At 30.7% G+C, this 22,066-nt stretch overlaps 2 protein-coding genes across 6 annotated transcripts; both read left to right on the top strand.

Annotated features, from left to right (window-relative positions):
- The first annotated feature begins 1,927 nt into the window (after positions 1-1,927).
- On the top strand, positions 1,928-2,422 carry LOC121116589 (3'-5' exoribonuclease 1-like). Its single transcript, XM_040710853.1, has one exon. The coding sequence runs from the start codon at positions 1,928-1,930 to the stop codon at positions 2,420-2,422; it is 495 nt and encodes a 164-aa protein (XP_040566787.1).
- A 6,029-nt stretch (positions 2,423-8,451) lies between these two features.
- On the top strand, positions 8,452-18,714 carry LOC121115667 (paladin). 5 transcript variants are annotated; one of them, XR_011779715.1, is made up of 12 exons: positions 8,452-8,622; positions 9,246-9,434; positions 10,857-11,025; positions 12,662-12,714; positions 14,946-15,084; positions 15,127-15,387; positions 16,156-16,302; positions 16,365-16,485; positions 17,548-17,715; positions 17,781-18,090; positions 18,216-18,310; positions 18,395-18,714. XR_011779715.1 is itself a non-coding variant. In XM_040709769.2 (10 exons), exons 2-10 carry the CDS (start codon positions 9,259-9,261, stop codon positions 17,870-17,872), a joined length of 1,326 nt encoding a protein of 441 aa, XP_040565703.1. In that variant the 5' UTR covers positions 8,452-8,622; positions 9,246-9,258; the 3' UTR covers positions 17,873-18,714. The 5 variants fall into 5 exon arrangements, 2 of the variants coding, with proteins under 2 accessions (XP_040565703.1, XP_071743820.1); XR_011779714.1 differs by having other exon boundaries at positions 18,216-18,714; XR_011779713.1 differs by having other exon boundaries at positions 17,781-18,310.
- Positions 18,715-22,066: the final 3,352 nt, after the last annotated feature.

The raw sequence follows: 22,066 nt of genomic DNA, 5'->3' as shown, positions 1-22,066 counted from the left end.
TACTTGTAACCACATTCATTGTAGAGCAAATTTGAAAATCTTCACTTCATTTATATATATCAATTGGTACACAGGGTTGATCTTATCTAGTTGTACAAATTTTACTTTTTTCTATCCAAATGACATTTTTGCAAAATCAAGGAAAAGGACAACAAGACATCTTTTCCATTAACAGAACAAGCAGAAACGTTTGGACAGAGAAAGAATATTCAAAATTGTTTAAGGTAAAAAAAAAAAATTGCCGAAGTTTCCTCTATTCTGATGATTTTTTTCAATTTTTATACCACTGTGAATAGGCCTAACATCCTCTACATCACAACCAAACATCCAGACAATGTCTCAGCTCCAGTGAAACATGTCGTTAGAACAAAAAAAAATCTTGCCAAAAATAGGGCCTTGGGTGTTGTGGATTCTCCCCTACTATTTTTGTGGAGAGGAAGAACGGCTCAATGCAGATGCTTACACCAACTTATGTATAAAAAAGTGCTACCGTCGGCCAGAAAAAAAGATTGGGGACAACTTTGTCTTCAATTAAGACGAAACTCCGCTTCATTGTGCCGCTAAAACCCAGACCTTTCACAGAGACAAATTTCTATTTTTTTGGAACCTCAGTTTATGGCTGCCTCCTTTTCAGACACGAACCCTATGGACTACTTTATCCAAGCACGTCTAGAAGAGAGGGGTTGCACTACTTCTTGGAGGACTGTCCATTCTTTAGAAAATTCCATCAAGAAGGATTGGACCAAAGTCTTGTCTCACTACATACTTAAAAGCTCCAAGGTATTTAGTTCTCGTATTGAGACAATTATTAGAGCTAATGGCTCACATAATGAATAAAACTTGTACCAAGTACTCTTTTCAAATGATTTTGCGAAATAAATGTCCTCACAAAAACCTCTTGTTTAAATTGAACTCATGAAAAATTGAAAAAAAAATAAAAAAATGTGTAACACTAGATAAGATCAACCCTTTAATTTGTTTTGAAAATATGGTGTATTTTTAAGTTTATTAACCCTGACCTGTTGTCAATATGATTAACAGCCTGAGTAGTGAAATTCCTATTCTAATACATTCAGTTATATTCAAACCTGATTGAATACTCGTGGGCGCAAATAAAAATCGGAGAATAACCTTGACATGTAAATTTTCGTTTTCTTTTTTTTATACATGCCCAAAATGCTCCTGAATAGCATCAATTCAAATATATCTATATTATCAAGAAAAGTTTGTCTGTACATGACTCATTTTTGATTGTGTGTTTAGTATATGTGTAGAAAAGGCACAGAGGATCAATTATTTTTTTAAAGATATTCAAAATAAAATCGTCATCGATTAAAAGTTGGATGCTAAAGAGGTGAAAGTAACAAGGGTCTATACTTTAATGGACAACGGAAGTGCTAAAGATATTATTTAAAAGAAAAGTCATTTAGTATCTTCATTAGCAATTTTTTTTTTAAACTTTTTTTTTTGTTTTATATTAAATTTTGTTTTTAATTTTAAATTTTTTTCTGTACTGCATAATTTGATATTTGCATAAAAAGTTTCTGTAACAAAGAAAAAAACTCCTTGTCAATTGAATAAACCATGTAAGTTATACGTGTCTGTGACTAATAATCTTGATTATTGCAACCAACAATGGTGCTGTGGTGAGAAGGAGATATTCCATCATGTCGAATAATGATGCAGGTAATACAAGTCACTATATAATGAGAGGTAGTCCTCCAAGAAACAAGTTTAAAAAGGGTGTAAAAAAGAATCTCCAGAACACAGGTGGTGGTTCATCCATGCCTCAGAACAGCAGAAAATATATCAATAAATTACCAAACGAAATGGTCTTGTTGATCAAATTACCATTCAAAAAGTTAAAAATAGATGTAAATATGTTACAATTGACCTTTGTGGTCATAATTATGTTGTGAAGCGGAGAATGAAGGAATATTATAAAAGAGAAAAGCTGGAGGAAGTGGGTCTTGCTATTAATCACAATGTTCACTATTTTGTTGTGATAGACTTTCAAGCAACATTTAAGGAGCGTAATCCGAATAATTATAAATACGAAATCATCGAGTATCGTGCGGTTCTGATATCCTCTTGTACCATTGAAGTCGAGGATACCTTTCATAAATACATCCGTTCTCTCATTAATCCCAATCTGAGAACATTTTGCAAGAATCTCAATGGAATTTCACAGAAAATTGTTAATGCAATTGATCCTTTTTTAATAGTGCATGATAGTGATGATTTAATAGTGAATTGGAATCAGAATAAAGGTTTAGGAAGTAAATATACATTTAGTTTAGCAGCAGATGGTCCTTTTGATATGAGTAGATTCCTTTATCTCCAAACCTGTCACTCTTCCATTGCTTTTCCGGAATATGCCTCCAATTGGGTCAACCTCAGAAAATGTTTTATTAATTATTAGAAACCCAGTTATAACAATATTCACGGAACATCAACTCCAGGCTATGTTCATCTATTTAGGTATGGAATTTGAAGGTTCTCCCTATTCTGGTACATACGTGTAAATGAAAAAATGATATTGGTTATGGAGTCTAGCACTTATGAGAAGCGTTCTCCTGTCAATACTAGTCTACTTCAAACTGCCATGTCCGTTAAAAATGATGAGGTTGAAGAATGGCAAGAAAATAAAGGAAAACAAATTAAATGCAATGTCTAAGACGTCAAAGCAGGACTCTCTTTAACTATTTTATTTTCCCCTACAATTTTGGAATATTAAAGTGTTTGCAAGGTTAAAGGATTTCAAAAAGTCTCAAAAAATCAAATTTATTATTATTATTATATTACATTTTTTTCCGTTTCTTAAACATTTATAAGGAAACATACTTTAAGTATAGATTGGTATATACATTTCTTATAAAATATATAGTTTCTCCAACTTGAACAAAAAAAAAAAAATTGAACAAAAAACTTCCTTGATTTGGGAGGCTACATCCCTTTTAGCCTCCCCTTGCAAACGCTTCTGCATTAGATGAGCTAAGAATCACTACAATTTTCATTTATAATATATATTTGAAGAACGATGATTGAAATTCAAAATAGCCATAAAATTTAAATTTAACAATGCATAAGCATAATTTTATTTATAGATTTATCCAAACAATTTCTTATGGATGATAGAAATAAATTGTAGCTGTTAGTGTGTCTTTGAACAGGTTGAAATTATTTGTCTGACAAGCAATTATTTATTAATGTTAAAGTTCATATTTTACAAGAAAATGTTGGCCTCTCATAATTTTTTTATTATCACTAACGTATTTTAAAAAGAATCAAAAAAATCTTTATATAATTTACATAGATAATATAAAGTGTATTATTCACTTTTAATAGTTGATAATATTTATTTTATTGTTGTGGTTTCTCCATGAAAGTTAATTGTTAATTATACTCACATTGCATTGTTTTTTGTGTGTATTTTTAATATTTTATTAATTGGTCAAATGGAGTTGTACTGATTTAGTATAAACTAATATTCTAGTATTTCAACAACTCCAACTGACCAAGGAATTGTCTTTGAAGTACACATATAGAAGTATAATATCTTCTCTAGGAACGACCATGTATCGAACACATTAGATTCAATAGAATAATATCTCCCGAGGGCGTTGTTCGTTGCTTTGTTTAATAGTATATTGTTATTTCTTAGATGAAAAATATGAATATGATATAAATCAGGGAGCACTATATGGACTGTATATACAGTGCACATTATATATAGTGCTCCTTGATACACAGTGTACCTTGTATATACGATCAATATAACATGTAGGTAAAATGCCTTCGAGATTTCCATTAATATGACAATATTGTTACTTCTTAGATAAAAAATGAATTTTATATACATCAGAGAGCATTGTATACTGTGTATCATATGAGTATGTATATTTTCAAACATCCATACATTATTTTTTTACTCGCTAGATGGCTTTTAAGTTGAAATACTACTACTTTTTAAGAACTTTTTCAGGATAAATAACAAGAATTTTTGTAAAAGAACAGACGTTTAATTCAATCAATCAAGTTTTATCAACTCACTGAATACTGAAACTGTATATCATGGTCACATAGTGAAATGCCCTAATTTCCTTTATGTAATAATATTTATAGATTAAAGAAAGCAAGAGTTGATCTATTAAAAACACGCAAGTGTATCACTTTGTTTTATTATTTTAAATAATATGTTTTTTATGATCAATATAAAAAAAAATTGACAAACCGTGCCGGCAGGTTCAGCTAGTATATTATATTTATAAGTTAATTGTTTAATTATTACTTTATACTTAGCTACATAAAAGTATATTTTGCCCAAAAAAACGCCACCTGTCTTATTTTCAGTAAATTATCTCTTTGACATTATGTACAACTTTAAGACATCCCAATAATAAATTATAATTGACATTTTGTCAAATCATTCAAGGACAATTTCCATAAATTGGAAATATTTAATATTATCTATAGTTTATTGACTAGTCATAGAACATTCTTATTTGATAGTAACATGAATATTTAACAGTATTCATAGCTAAAATTGTAAATCGTCAGCATTTTAGAAACCAAAAATTATTATATTAAACTTGAGAATGTGAAAATAACTGTTCAGGTTGCCAACAATTACAACAACATAATTGGGATGCTAAAAATTGTTAAGGATTTAGAACCCAATTCATAACACTGATAGGAAAAAAGTATTCAGCCATTTTTAATCGTGGTTGAGTAACTCTTTTCCCATGAAGTTTTTTATTGCTTTAAATACATACATATATATATAGCATAAAAATTATTTATTTATTTGTATTGAACAATACAATCCTGAAACATCCTGATTTGCATTTAATAGAATTACTATTATTTAAAAAATATTCGACGACATATCTTTGAAAGTCCTCCCACTTATGAATTGGCAAGAACCTATGCAGAAAAACCGAAGTTTTATTTACTTGGCTGGAACGTCCATCAAAGGTAAGGTAGAGTACGTTGGTGATATATTCAATAGTGGGATTAATGTATCTGAATGTCAAAAAATGGAAAGGAGAAGAATTAAAATATATTGAGTTTTATAGGCGTGAAATAGGTCCCAGAGACTTATTTTTCAACTATATAAAAGGGATTAAAAATTGTACAGTTCGCTTCCTACAAGTTGTCGAACCGATCAAAACTCAATACATTCAACAGATTAATAGCAAGAGAGACTCTTTAAATAGGTCCTCGCTCTTTCTTAGGGCCGGAAGTTTTCGCTAGTTTTTATCTACAAATAATCGATTTTTCATTATACTCGTCTAGTATTTTTTCTTAAAGAAACGATGGTCAGTTGTATGTTTTAAGCTATTTTTTTGCATTATTTTCAAAATGTATGTCATTTTACAAGTGTTGAATTAAATTACAATTATTTTTTTGAATCAATAAAATTTTATAAGAAAGGCCAATTTTCAACCATAAAAAAATAAAAATCCATACACATAATTATAATTAAAGGAGAAAATTTACTGCCTAGAACATTTTCGGTTGGTATCTCCTTTTTTGTTTGTTTTTTATTACTTTTGATTTTTTCAACTTTTGTACTTATTAAGAAAAGTTACTTCAGAAGTAAAAAGTTGCTAAAAAGAAGCTGTACAAATTCTTTGATTATAGGTATTTAAAAAAAATTGCATTTTATCCAATGTATTGCTTCAATAGGACTAAAATAGGTTTGCTCGGTGTTGCCCGGGAAATTAAGAAATAAAAATTAATGAAGAACTCTTTTGCTTCATATAAAACAAAAAAAAAAACCACAAAATTTTAAAAATTATTCTCTGGTGGTTTTTATATGTATGAGTATACCAATATATAGACACACTTCTTTCTCGCTATGGTGGAGTAGTTGCTTTATTCTAGGTCAGACGCCAAACTTGGAGTATCGCAGCCGCCTCGTGAGCATCAAGGAAACCTCCTAATATCCCATCATATATATCCCGGTTCTCAAGTTGTTCAGGTGATGTGTTGGGCTAAAATACAGTTTAAGCTCTACTGCTACTGCGAGTCTAGGCGCTATTGAACCCTTCGAATGTGCCACGGGTTACAGAGGTGATCTGATGGTTCCGAGTCAAGTTGAATTTATCAGCAGCCACTTCCCTGGGCATAAAGAAATCCACTTTATATACCCAAAATACACAATGGCTCTCAGGTTGTACAGGTGATGTACTGGGCCTCAAGGTGGTTTAAACTGCACTATCGCCACAATTCTTGGTACCAAGGAACCCTTGGAATGTTATAAGGGACAACTTAGCTCACGGGTTGTGCAAGTGAACTACTTGGCTCCATACAAGTTAAATTTTTCGGCCACCCCTTCCCTGAGCATCAAGGAACCCTCATAATATCCCAAAATACACCCCAGCTCTAAGGTTGTACAGGTTAAGTATTAAGACTAAAGGCAGTTGAAAATGCACCCTTGCTGCATTTCTTAAAACCAAGAACCCCTTCTACTATGCTAAAGTACACCTCCCCCCCCCCTCCCCCACAGGTTGTGTATATGAGCTGTTGGTTCCCGAGGCAGGTTATCTTTGTCCACTGCCGCTTCCCTGAGCTTCAACTACCCCTTCTAATATCCAAAATACACTCCGACCCTCAGGTTGTACAGATGAACTGCTAGATAATACTACTTTAAAGGTGCCATAGTCTTGAAGGCCATTTTTTACAACAGTTTCGGGAGCCTTGAGAGCTTACATGAAAAATTTAAGGAAAATCCATTCATTGGCTTGACAGTGGTTGAACACCCACACAGAAAGAGATTCACGTGAAAAGTAAAATATATTTATTTCAGTTTTTCCTATAGTGGAAAGTCACTGAGCACAAAAAAAAAAAAAAAAAATCCAGCCTTTGGATCTGTCAAAAACAAATTTACAATGCGAAATAAGAGATACAGTGATACTGTCAACATACCTTGTAGACAGGGTTAGGTAATTTTGCCTTAATGTATAAATAAATGAGAATATAACTAGTTTTTGTTATTTTTGGTTAAAATTAATTTTGCTTATGAATTTTTGGTCCAAATTTGAAATGTATATTGCAATAAAACACAATAAATTGTTGTTTTCTGTGGCAAAACTGGTAGAATCATGTCCCAAAATTTCACTGCATACAACACCAAAACTTCATAATATAATTTATTCGAACCAGAGACAAAATAGGTCATAAAATTGGTATAATCAGAGAAAAAAAAATATGTAAAAACGGCAATGATTAATATTGAAGAATTGCTAATCACTTCTCTGTTAGTAATTATTATAAGACATGATGGATTATTCATGCTATAATAGACTCATAGATTGACGAACAAGTATAATATGAGGTAAGACAATAATTCCATCAATATTCGAAAGGAAAACAAATATTTAATACATTATATAGTACTAATTATTGCATATTTTGATTTTTAAAGTTCAAAGGGAACACCCATTTCAACCAAAACTAAACAATAACAACGTATAACCAAATTTCAACCAAATATAAAAATACAGAAAAATCACTTATTTATATACGAAGCTAGTCTGAAAAGTTTCCAAACTGAAGGTAAACAAAAGATATTTACATCTATTTAGCATCTCATTACAGTTACCTACAAAAGTTGTAGACATTTTGGAAGTTGATCTGAGTGTTTTTGTGGGGAAAAAAATCTTTATTATTTTCAGCATAATCTTCTTGTAATTCAACACACTTCTCCCGGCAAAGTTACAGACGGAAAGGGTTGTTGAGATGGGATCCACACGATGAGAAGTGCGTTTGAGTTACATGAAGACTATATTGTAAAATATTCAGATTAATAAAATTAAATATTAAATTAATAAAAGATTCAAAAACACTCCCATCTACTCTCTCAAATGACTGTTACATAACAAAATTGCCGAGGCTTTGGTAAGTAACTGTCAACAGGTGCTAGATAGGCGTGAATGGCTTTTATTTATGTGTTCTGCCATCTTCACTTTGAGGTCGGAAACTTTTCAGACCACACTCTTATTAAGGCAAATATCCTGATGCAAAGTAGCTTAAAGACAAAATGCCATTATGCGAAATTGTTTAAGGCAAAATTACCGAGCACCTTGTGGGCATGTGTAAGAACATCATAAAAACATAAATTTGAGAAACGAATGAGAATAGACTGCAGAATATAAGGTACAGATTTGTTTTGATCAGAAGTGTATGAACACAACAGGTTCACCTTTTAATTTTGATATTTATATAATATGTATATAAATAACTGTCAGATAATAATTTGTACCGTTACTATTCATGCATATTTCAGATATTACAAAATACAGGCATAAATAATAAAGTTGAATGTTCCTAATCAAATGTATTAATTTGATAGGAGGGAACGTTGCCAAAACGAATTATGAAAACGACAACTTTCTCTTTCTTTGCGTTTGTAAGACGACTGTTGAAATACAGAAAAAAAAAATCAAGTGAATGTAAGTATGTATAGATTTACTTTTCACAATCATTGTCCTTAATTCTCCTTCGAAAAATACTTTTCATTGAGAAAGTTTGAAATATCTCTGTCGTTTTTTGACAAACTGAACAGAGAGTGTTGTTCTTCTAATAAAGCTATTATTTAAATCATCGTTATTTTAGGTAAGTAAAATCACCTCTTTAATGTTCACAAGTGAACAAAATTTCAAATGTTTTTGCCCTTGGATGGAAATGGAGTAGGCTCCTGATTGTTTTTATCATAAGAACCAAATAGATAACCTTTATTAGTCGAAATACCTGCTTTTGTGGTCAACAGAGATCTTTTTTGAAAAAAAAAAAAATTTGTAACAAAATCTACATAAACAATGTTATTAACTTAAAAAAGCATAAAGTTTCGCTTGTAGCTGCGTGTTTTTTTATTATAAGAAAACATTTTTATTTTTGCATCTTATTTTGAATTAGAGAAAATGCCTTGTACATACAAAATATGACAAAAAGGAACTGTTTCTATGACAGTCTAATACATTTCTTAATTTTGATCACAATCATAAAACATCGTAGTTATTTTTTTGTAATTAACCCATCATGATAGTATATTAACTTTTGCTCTCTGTAGAACACAAAATGCCACTTTTTTTTTTTCTTATAAAGCTCATTTTTATGTTTATTGATGTACAAAAAGTCAGGAGCACACCACTTAAATCCAAGGGAAACTAATTGTTGACTAGTATTAACAGTGAATTAATTCCCTTTCCAACTCAACATCCATTTTTTACTCAAAAAAGAATAAAATCAAAAATGGCTGCGGCCACATCAACTGAGGCTTTTATGTTGGAGCTCGTCAAGGAAGGATGTGAATGGATCAAATCAGACGCATACTATAAGAAAAAAAAGCAAGAGGAAGATGAATTGAAGAAAAATAATCCAATGAAAAACACAGTTTTGAAATTTGATCAATTCGAAAATATTCATAGGTAGTAGGATTAAAGGCTATATTTTTTACATAATATGTATGCTTTACGGTCCAGCAAATCGTAGACAAAATCAAGTATAGCACACATGTACAACTATTGCTGTGTTAGACCTTTTTTTATTCAGTCCAATTTAGTCTTGGAACAGGTCTTAAAGACCATTTATCCTTTGGATTGTATGTTCTACAACTGATTTAAAAAAAGGAAGAAATAAATTTGAGTGACAGCATTAAGGACCAAACTTTACAAGTTTAAGGACTAAACTGAACCGGACCGAAAATAAACAAGGCGGAACTGCAGTCTCCAGTCCTCAATAGAATAGGGATCAAAATAACCCTATGTAAACCATATGTAAGAACCTTATAAAGAACAGGATTTAGATTTTGATATTCTTATTTGGCTGCCATTATGTCCTCCACCTGTGAATGGAAGCTGGAGCAAACAGTGGTCACTATTGTGACGTGATGAGGGGAAGTGGCACACCATAATTGCAAGCCATATGAGACTGAGAGTGAAGTAAGGGCGTGTAGGTGACTTCAATATACTTTTAACTGTTTATTTACACAGACATAATATGACGGTCAAAATGTGGTGTGAGGTGTATTTAGTTAGTTCTGACCTTGGTCAATGTGGCCATTTTCTGGTCCATATTGCTTGCTTGCCTCTTAAATAAGACACATAGAGCGATATGAGAAAAGTCTCTGTTTCCTCCATACAAGTGTTGAAGTTCTGAAGGGCTGCTCCATTGATGAGATGTGGCCCAAAATGTCACATAAGTTCTTGATTGTTGTGTATTATGATTTAGCCGTGTCCCACTCTTTCAAACCTTTGTATAAAACGGCTTAAAATACCACATTTTAACTGTTTTATTACTCACATAATCGCTCGAGAATATTTTGATTAAATCTAGGCTTAAAATGTCCTTCATGACCTTGAAATAATCTAACCTTGTTCACCTTGAGACTGCCATGATTATTGTAGAAGACAAATATTTCTGCAAAATATATATTTGTCTACGATCTGCTCGACTGCATTGTATATTAGATTGCTTCAGAATTGTAGTCACTATGGAATTTTAGTATCACGAATGCATTTTCTCACTATTCGGGTCAACTTAAGCTGATATCCATGATGAATAGTATATCTAAGATGTTGATATTGACAGACTGCATTTTTAGGGTTACAAATTTTGACATTTTTGAAAGAAATGAAGATGACTTTGCCTTATTTTTTTTGAAAAGTTCATAATTACTTTGTTTGTTGTCCGATGATTAAAAGTGAATTTCAATAAAAACATGTATTTGACCTAAATAATGGGAAAATACAATACTTCATTTAAAATTACATAGTCACTGCAATTTCGAAATAGTCTTATTTATTTGTATCGCTTCTTTGAAATTTCTTAAATAACTTTAAATATTTTAGACTCCCAAAAAATGTTCTTGCTTTTGAAGGAGCACCAAATTTTAGACAAGTACCTGGATATCTTGTTTTTGGTTGTGGACAACCAACCAAAAGTGGTTTTAAGGATCTGCTTGAATATTTATTGAAGGAAGCATCCCTCAAAAAAATTATTTGGACCAACATGAGACAAGTAAGATAAGTTTTGATAAATATTTATATAAGAAATATTCTATTGATGAAATACACACGTATTTTTGATCAATTGAAGGCTATTTTATTCAGAATAGAATAGTAATATGTCTTCAAAAAATTTTTTTTTTTTTTTTTTTTGATAGATCTATTGTTTTTATTTTAGCAGAATAATTATTCAATAAACTTATTATAACTCTTCAAGACAGTCATTACGGGATTGCCTTAATTCTATAAAATCTTTCCTATAAGTAAATATTCTACTTATAGGACATTTAGCCATTTGTTGGTTAAATAAAAAAAAAGAGTGCATTCCATGTATAGTGTACCGAGTGGTCCATTCAAATCTGAACACTTTGAATTTTAAACCTTGACAAAATATAACTTATTATTTAACAATAGAATTTCAACAAAATTAATACTTTAAATAGATATGTGTATGAGCTCACTTAATGATTAATGTAGCCGCCCTTAGCTGCAAGGTTTCGCACCCACTACAGATGTAGTCCTCTGTCATGGCGTCCCAATACTATTTGAAACAAGCTTTGAGGGCCTAGGTCCTTGGACGACAAAAATGCGTGCTCCTCCACATGCAAAATTGAGAGTTGGCATCAGGGCCGGGGGAGAGAGTCCCAAAGTTTCAAAAAAGAGTTAAGAAGAACTCAAAAGAGTCTTGGAACGGAGGAAATGGGTTCCTTTCATTGCTGGTGTCAAAAGTGGCCTCTCCATCCTCAAACGGTATTTCTACCAACTTTTTTGATAGCTCTCTGGACATTCAGGCGTGGAACCCTGAGATCTCTAGCATGGGGCCTTATAAACTTGAGAGGATGTGCCTTGTCCGTTTTCTTTAGCTCATACGGGTCCAGATTGGCCTATTTGATTGTACTTTCTTTCTCTCTAACGTTTTGGACTTGCTTACGGCGTAGACGTTATTCCTGGAGACCCCCAACTGCTTGAAATGTCCAAATGGAAATTTGTACGTAAGATGGAGAGCTCAAGTTTGTTTAGTTTTGTAAATAATTGTTTATGCTTTAATACATTGGAATATGACCTTCCTTAATTATTGCATCCGTAAGTGTTCAGATGTCAATGTATCACTCAGTATTTCTTATTGATCGAAGTCAGTGGTTCCAAATCAGGGCACATTGGTGCCTTTCTGTTCCACGATAGATTACGTAAATGCCAACTACAAAATATGGTTTAGGCAAAGCTATCAGACTATTTGTAAAACGAAGTTTGCATGATCAACGTAGGCCCCAAATATAGGTCCGTGTGACACTGTTTTCTTGTCTACCAGAGGCTTTGAATATTAATTTATAAGTTACTAGATATACGGTTTTATTAATTGACCCATTTTATTGAATTAAGAGGTTAATTCTTCAAAGGGAAGAAAATAATGCTTACGTCATAAGTAAAATGATAGAGTGACGTCATCTTTGGTTTCGTAAAAAGGGAATCTTTGAGGGGGGTTGGATGTTGGTAGTTAAGATAATCCAGGTATACAACTTCACGTTGCCACTTGCCACTTTATTTTTTTGAAGATATTTTGACGTCACATGATACGAAAAAATATTATGGGGATAAAGAGGTTGGAAAGCACTGATCTAAGTATTTTTTTCATCTTTTATTTAAATTAGGAACCAGTCGTTTATATGAATGGCCATCCCTTCACTCCACGTCATCAGGATCGGTAAAAAGTCTTGCTTTATGTACTTTGACTGTTGTGATATAATATTTTGAAGTGTTCTTTCTAACCGAATTTATCATCTGAAAAATTGCTCACTATGTTATGACTTGATGATTTGTCTCCACACATCCCTATAATCAATTTTTAGTGTAAGTATTTACTTATGTGATTATTTTGGATCATTTCCTCTATATAAACTATTTTACAAATATTTAAATATAATTTTTTTGTACCTATTCAATTTCATGTAGAAAAAACATTATAAAACATACATGACAGAGTTGTTATCTGATAATTATAAACTTAACTTTTAATTTTCATACTAATCATCCTTCTATTTCTGCATGCTAATTTTGTATTATGATTTAATTATAAGGAAATGTAGTGACTTAACACAAAAACAATCTCGAACAAAAATTAAGAAAAGGAAAAAAATCTCTATTTATATTTTTACATTTACATCGCAATATTTGGTGTACGTTAGTGTTGTTTTTCGTTCTGGAAGTCCTAGATCAGCCTAAGACCGTTATAGTTTTTGTAGGACCAAACTAATTTGGTCCAACAAAAAAACTCGGTCTGGACCAGTCTCATGAAAAAATTCAGTATACATCAGTTGAAAGAAAAAATTTGGTTTAGATAGGTCCAAAGTAAAATTTCGGTCTAGATCAGTCCAAAGGAAAAATTTGGTCTATTTCGGTATGAAATAAATCGGGCAAGACCGATTTTACATTTATGTCATACGAAGTTTAGAGAAATAGCTCGGATTAATTTTAACACCATCGACCCTTTGGAATTCTCAATTCGAGTATCTCCTGAGATGGATGATCAAGTTAGAAGTATCTTTCCTCAATTTTCTCTATCTTCTTTTGGTCCTACTCCTTGAAAAACATATAAGTCCACTTCTTTTAAGAATGATCTTAGGCTTTAGTAATTTTATATATCGTATACTTTTGAGATTTTTTGTGAAAAAATCAATGGCAGTTGATCTAAAAATAAAAAATGGTCGCTCTTAATATGTGAGACTAAAAAAATCGGTACAAAAAGAGATACCGAAATAAAATCGGTGCATAAAGTGAGACCGAAAAAAATTGGTCCACGGTCGGAGACTGCAGTCTGCCGAAAATTCGGTCGAAATCGGTCTAGAAAAAATCCCTTAATACCAAACCGAAGAAAAACATTTTTTTTGTGTTAGACCGAGTCTCAACACTAAGTGACAGATTTAGGTAAATTCTCCGTAAGGTAACATCTTTATAACGTATTGACTGAACTGATCAAAAAAGAAACCCCAATTATTAAATGTTTTTAAATATATGGTAAGCCGTTGAAAGTAATTATAATAATTACTTCCTTTGAATTTTGTATCCTTTTTAAAACTACTATATTGATTTTGCACTTGTAATTAGGTATTAATTAAAGTCCTAAAAATATTTTTTTTTAATATTCCTAACAAGCTAAATTTGAGGTTTCAAAAAAATATAAATTTGTTTTTTTTTAATTTAAAATACGTTCTAAAAATAATTTGCAAGACAAATTAATTACATAATACGAACTTTGGGAATCAAATGTGTATCCAACGATTATTGATGAGGTTGCGTGTATTATATATAATATTAGCTACAATATTATAATTTAGTAGCTACCGTTGTAAGCCTTAGTTCTCATATTGATTATAGAAGAATACACAAAATCCCAAGGAGAAACAAAAACTAAAAACGATTTGTAAGGTATACAAATTAATTTATTCACTCAACCTCGATTAAAATAGTTATTTATACCAATTCATCCTATACATGGTATTACCTAGATACATCTAAAATCTGATTTAGTGTTTCCAGAGTATACCGAAAACTATTGATAATAAAATATAGATTTGAAGAAGTAAAAAACTAAGAGTTTCTTACTTTGGGATAAGTTAAATTATCCAAAAAATGTAACAAGTAGTTTAGGGCCTTCATTTGATTTATTCTCTTTCAAATAGATTTGACATATTTTTAATTATTTAATTGTGACGATAATTTTTTGCTATTTTTAAATACAAAGGATTAGTCAAAAAAAAACCAAAAAAAACTTGATAGTAATTGACGATAACTGGTCAATTTAACTTCAAAATATGTAATCTTAACTCAATTTGGATATAACTGTTTTTACTAGCTTTTGTGTTGACGAGCCACATATTAGTATTGAAATAGGTATACCAACAAACATCCATAAATTTACTTCTTTCTTTTTATTAGACTAAATGAAAACATGGAATTTCCAAATTCCTCTGGTGAATATATTGAGAGTCTTCAAACTTCTCTCGTAGACGAAACAAGGAAGGCCATTCAAGAAACGATTGATGACAGATTCGTACCTGAGGAAGATAAAGGCAAGGTAATTGACCTCTAAAAATTAACAAATAAAAAACTCGCTCAGGTCACTTATTTCAGAGACACCTACGCCGAACATCCAGATGATCGTTTAAACATTAAACATATTGTTGCTCTCGAGGATCCCAAAACATCTCTTGTTACTCTTTCGGGTATGTATGACCAATTAACTGAGCTTGGCTACCCATTGAGCTATGTTCGTTTGCCCATTGTGGATGAGAAAGCTCCTCTTGAAAAGGACTTCGAATTATTTTTGGACACATTTAAAAACATTGATAAGGATTCGGGTTGTGTCTTCAACTGTCAGGTAAATAGTAAATAGAGTAGGTGGGTCGAAAGGGTGTCTTTTAGTTTTTGATTCATATCTCTTCATTTTCAAAAATTAAACATTTTCTTAAAATTTACTACTATGAGATATCAAACTATGTAAGTGTCATCAAATTTATTTGAGTGATGCCATATTTTTGGAAGCAATTAATGCAAAAAAAAAAAATATATATATATATTGATGTCAAAATTAACCCAAATTATAGTTTCTGAAGATGAAAGAAAACAATTAATTAAACTTAAATTACTGAATTTCTGATCTAAATTAAGTGAAACAAAAAATCACTTTTTCCAAAACTGGGTCAAACAGGTATAACACTAATCAAATGAAATTAATTTATCCATATAAATAAGCAATATTTTTTTAAGAACCTTCAACACAAATGGGTAAGTGTAAATATGATTAATTTTTGTAACTGAATGAAGGTTAAAGTAAATATCAGCTATTTAATTCAAAAGCAAGTTATCTAATTTTTAATTGGATTTGGCAAAAGTAAAAGTATGGTTCACCTCAGGAGCGGGGTCCAATGAGTCATCAAGATTATATTAATGATCAAATCACAGCTGCCTAGATGGAGTTGATAACTAAGACTTGTGATGCTAACAAACATACATGAAACATTTAAGAAGCTCATCTAAATTCCTGTTAGAAGTCTTTAGACACAAAAATACAGCCGTTTGACCCAACCCTGAACATCCCTTATTTCTTTTTAACAATAAATTAATTTACTTTACCTTCTTTCAAAAGATGGGTAAAGGTCGAACAACCACTGGTATGGTTTTGGCTTGTCTCTTCAAAGACATTTATTGTGGTGATAAATCACGTGTTTACTATGATCCCTCACATGAAGTAAATCCAGATGATTATGCAGACGAGGAGGAAGTCCTGGAGGAAGTAAGTAAAGACCATTTATGATCATAGATTACTTCACTCTTTACATGATTCATGGGAAACAGAAAGCCAATCGTGGACAATACAAAGTCGTTTATGATTTATTCAAATATCTTCCTGAGGCAAGAGAAGGAAAAGCTCATTTGGACAAACTAATTGATCTTTGTGGGACACCTGCTGAAGGAGGTATATAATTATATCCAATATTGAAATTCTAAGCATTCTCTAGCGTGCAAGATATTTGTAATCGACTGTCTGACCTACGTTTTTTACTTTCCAAGGCTGTTATTGTTATTCTTTGATTATTAAGGAGAGAACATCCAAGTATAATGTAACTATGAAGTCGTGTGCTCATGAACGATGGAGAGTAATACTAAAGATTTTCTGTGAAGTTGTATGTAGGAGGTTCGTTTGAATAGTCCATGCGCTACTGGCGCGTGTCAACATTTATGTTTAGGTAGTAGTATATCTGGGATGGAGACTTACTAACTTTCAGCCAGATTGGTCTATTTTTTTCTATTTGATATTTGTTGAAATTGAGGAATCGGTAGGACAGATTATGGCAACTCTCTTTTGGATTTACAACGAATAATCCACATCGACTATCTGGAAAAGCATAAAACTATTACAGGTGCAATATTCATTGTTATTAAACTGTTTGAAAACCAAGCTGCAAGGAAAATGACTGGCCCAAAAAAAGGTTTATTCCATCACGAAAATGTACCAGCTCACACCCCACGCCAGTAGTGACATCTCTCCATCTTTGCATGGTTTTTTCAAATAAACCTCGTATAAGCCCTTTTTTACGAGCACGACACTTTTTGTAGTTGAAACCTGAACAGGATTTTTAATTTTCGAAAGATGTTATTATCATTATTCTCTAATTCTTAAGGAAGGAAAATATAAAATAAAATGTATTCTCCATGGATAATGAAAAATTACACTTATGATTTGTTGAAGAGTTATAAGGGTAAGTCAATGTTAGACTAACCAAGAGTAGAATTGCGGATCGACATTGTAGTAATTTATGTATGTATCTCCTTGCTAGATACAAAATATTTCTTTCTTACGCTGTCATAGCTAACCTAAGCAATCGTATTGACATCCAAGCTTCTTTCCTCCTGAAAATTCTTCAAATTGACAGGATTTTTTAGGTTTTTTTTTACGAAGCAAAAGTGCTTAAAATCTGGAAAACAATTTACTTTGTCATTTTTTATTATAATCCAACAATGTTTATTTCATCCATAGGAACAGGTCTCCAAAATCTCCGTGAATGTATACAATGGAGTCAAACCAAGTTTGATTTTGAGCCCAAGATTAAGAAACCTTTTTGGAAACAAATGGGTAAAAATTTTATTGAGAGATATTGCTACTTGATTCTTTTTACGACTTATGTCAAACTCTACGAGTCTAGAGGTAATAATTAATTAATTAATATACATATTTACGAATGGATCACAAAAAAATAAAACATTTTATAGATTTTGATACATCATTCTCACTTTGGTTGGACATTCGTGCTGAATTAAGGGAAGTGGTGTACAATGGAATGATAAATTTTGAATGGATATGAAGGCGTGTTGAAATGTATTTATTAATAATAACTTTTTTATATACGCTTCTTGGAATACAAATAACTCAATGAAGAGTTAGATTTAAAAAAATATATATATTCTTGAAAACTTGGCACTTGATAGAGTGCAAATCTTCAACTATGGTCATTTTTTATGAATCGTCTTTTTTGTTAATTGAAGCATCCTCTTTATACCTACATAAAAACCCAAATTTGAGGTATGTACCTCAATATGTTCCAAAGTTATGGCCGATTATATATTTTTAACGTTTTATGCTATGTTGACCTCTCAAAATTTAATGGCATCTTACACTGACCAAATAATATCTTCGTTGCAAATTAGATCGAATTCAATCTGTAACTTTTTCTGTAATCCCAACAAAACAGCAGACGCAAAAACATAACCTCCATTTAATGTCGTTAGCAAAGGTAAAGATTGTAAGTCAAAAGAAGAGCCTAAATCAAGGCATGGATATAGAGCAAAAAATGAACATTATATATCCATTCATTTCTTCCCTAAAGCGAGAACCAAATGGCAAAACAACGAACACATAATCAATTTTAATACAAATGTTAATGGCTACAATAATACTATTTTACACGCTAGAGGGTATCATGAATTATTATATATTATTTGCAATGTAATTGGAGATTTTTTTTGGCATACTTTACAAAGAAATATTATTGAATGACGTCATTTGTGGTACTTCAAAATGGACATATGTGAATGGAGAAGTTTTTTCGTAGCCAATTAATTTTAGATTAATTAATTATTGATCACGTAATTGTCGTTTCGCTAAAAAAAATGAAATAATGAACATAAATAAATTAACGAATGTGTGCCTCTACGGAAATTTTTCTCAAACCAACGGACTAGTCCAATAAGGTTAATAGGTATTAGTCAGCCGTAATAAAAAACTATTTCACAATTTTTCCTTATTTCCTATTTAATTCCAATTATAAAGAGGTTTAAGTTACAGTGTGGAGACCAAAAAGTGAAATAAGTTTTAAGATTCTTAGTAAGATAAATAAAATGGTTTGATCATTCGGCTTATTCAAGCCAATTCTTTAAACTTTAACAAGCATCTTTTGTTTAAAAAAACATTTTGATTGCACAAACAATGTGGGAGATAGTGGTCCAAAGAAATAGGGTATTGAGTGTACATAGACACGGCTTCAGATATCTACGTACCCTAATTGAAAAAGAATTTTATGTTCAATAAAAAGTACACGACATTATCACGCTAACACGAAAATACATTATGTATTTTTGTGTTAGCTGTCAATTACCACTTCTGAATAATTGTCATGGTTATTTCAAAATTTATTCTTTGTGGTAAATCAACCTGGTATTTATCCAAGAATCAACGAAGTAATAAGTTATGCAATACTTATGCTCTTTTTCTAGAAGGACAGGAATACAATTTATTGTAGATTCCTCATTGTATATATAATACCCATCTTATTATTTCTATTAATGAATTTTGGTTATCATATAAAAATACTAATGTAGAGCTACGCGTTTTTATATATCATTATTAAAAGTTGAATAATTAGAGAAAAGTATTTGATTCTTTCCATTGTAAGAGTTAACTTTGATTGTATAACGATGTAATTACATATTTTTAATACATTTAGGGTCAGATATATGATAAAACTATTGGATAGAGGGATTCAATTTTGATAGACAGTGAGATTTAAGTCCTTTTATTTGTTTGTTTATTTTGACATTCAATAGTTCAATATTTTCTTTAATATGAATTAAGAAGGGGTTTTTATTGTTATAAAACTTGGTTGTTTAGGAACCCAAAAGGATCAACATCATGTGAACACGCTCAGTAGATATTCAAATAAAAGTTAAAATCATTTAATAAAAACATTGCAACATATGAAAATAAATAATTTATTGTCTTATCTTGCTTAAATTCTTAGAAAATGTGTCTAATCATGCAAAAATAAAGTAAATGAATGGTTTTAGATAAAGTGAATAAATATTTTTTGGATTTATTTATATTATAGGATAAATTAAAGAATAAATTTTATGTTATATTACAACTTCCAAATATATGACGTCAAAAGAAGGTGGATTTTTATTGATTTTTTCAGTTCAACGTTTAATTTTTTGATGGAATAGTAAATAAATTAGCAAATTGATAAGGCTGCATTATCAATTAATTCGATTATTTAAGTTTTATAAGTAATTAATATTTTAGAGGAAAGAATATTAATTTTATGATGCTTATTATCTTATTTTATTTTCTTATATTTTATAGAAAATGGTCATTAACGTATCATTTAAAATATTCATTTCATTCTTCAAAAATTATCACATGATTTATCAGGATTTGAGTTATTCTTTTTAGTGATTGGAAAATAATATATATATAGACCTTGCTCTCAAATTTTGAAAATCTTCTTCAGACTCTGTTCTATCCTTTGAATGTGTATATGTGATACAAAAGCAACTTTCATTGAATACATTTTGACAGTCTATTGAAAAATTTAAGATTCATAGCATACAATATCACAAATATATTTAACACATGTGGAAAGCATGTCATGCAAATAATTATATTTTAAAAATGTAATAAATTATTTAATCGAAATTTTAACATTAGTAATACAATTTATTAAAGAAGTATCGATGAACAAACTGTAAGAAAAATGTTACTTTGTTAAATTAGAGAGGTTATGTTGTATAATATTGTTCAAATATTCCGTTTCCTTTTTTTTAAATTTAGCTATTCTTTTAAGAAATTCATATTGTCGTTACCTTTATTGTAACAAGCAATCTTTCCCACAAAAAGAAGCCGAAAAAATCCCCAAAATAATTTGTTAGTTAGCCAAATAAGTCAATCAGCGATTCTAAATGTATCAAGGGCATGGTTCAAGATGATCTCTTGGATGCAATAAAAACCATCTACGGAGGGTTTCTTAGATGCAAGAAATGGTTGTGGCGGCCTATATTCAACCGGTTAGTTAGTACTATTGCTGTTCAAACATAGGTAAACATAAAACCTAAAACACGTGCATCTCGGTCTTATTTATCCTTCCTGCATCAAATTGGAAAATTACGATAAGTGTCGATAAGAGATTTTTTTGAATTTGTTTACAATTGTTCTGGCTATCTTGATGACGTAACAGCGGAGTCAATAGAGGAGGAAATTCAAATTTATATTAGTAATTCTAGTAATACATGGTATAATAGTATTTCTTTTCTTATCAAACAATTATATTAGTATAAATTTTTACCCTCCTACGATTACAGTACTAAAATTAATTTAAAATAATTGATTAAAGGTTTTTTTAAATAAATAACGAAATAGTTCAAAACATACATTTTTAAATAAAAATAGTATAGCGAAGAAATTAATAATATATTAAGAATAAGTGGATATTAAGCACTAAATATAAAATAATCATTTGAAAGACATAAACTAGCGATAAGATCTTAATTTGTCATTTATCTTGAATATAATAAAAATAGAGTTCAATGTAATTATCTTGCTGTCATAACTTAATATGATGCTATGAATGATCCTCTTCTGCCTTATGATTTTGACTCTCCCCTCTAGATATATATTACTAGTCGTATCTCCTGAAGTTAGTTATTTTTTGTAAAATAGGTTTGAAATTTCGATTATTTTGCGATCACTACCTGTAAGCCATCTTACACAGGTGATATGTAGGTGACCACATTTTATGGACTATTACTGTTCTTCTAGGAATTCCAGGTTGCTAAAGTTGTTCTAAAGACTTTTCCGACTGATGTACAATGTATTTTAAATGTAATTTCAACCTCAATATCATCCTTGTTTTTGTGTAAGTCCATCAATGTGAGGATTAAATCGTCCTCTCAACTTAAGGACTCATTTTTATAGTTTAGATGATCATCACCCGGTCCAAGAGAAATATACAAATATTTGTAGTGACTGTAGGTACTCAGTATTGTGTTGTAGGCGATTGCTAAAATAAATTGAATTGTTTACAGTCAAATTCACGCTAGTCTATAGGATAGGTCATGAATAATTTACAGATGCATAAATACTCCTCTTAAAAATATGAGTAAAAGGCAACTTTACTATCAACTATAGAATATTCCAGGATATACAGGGTTCAGAAGCAAAACGTAGACTGTTAATAAATGCTAGCTATGTAATTAAAATAACTGAATCTCCTGTCCTTTCTGCGTAA

This window comes from Lepeophtheirus salmonis, chromosome 4 (assembly GCF_016086655.4).
Source record: "Lepeophtheirus salmonis chromosome 4, UVic_Lsal_1.4, whole genome shotgun sequence".
In the NCBI taxonomy this organism is placed as follows: domain Eukaryota; kingdom Metazoa; phylum Arthropoda; class Copepoda; order Siphonostomatoida; family Caligidae; genus Lepeophtheirus; species Lepeophtheirus salmonis.
The sequence above is the reverse complement of the archived record's forward strand: the minus strand, read 5'-3'. Positions and strand labels throughout refer to the sequence as shown.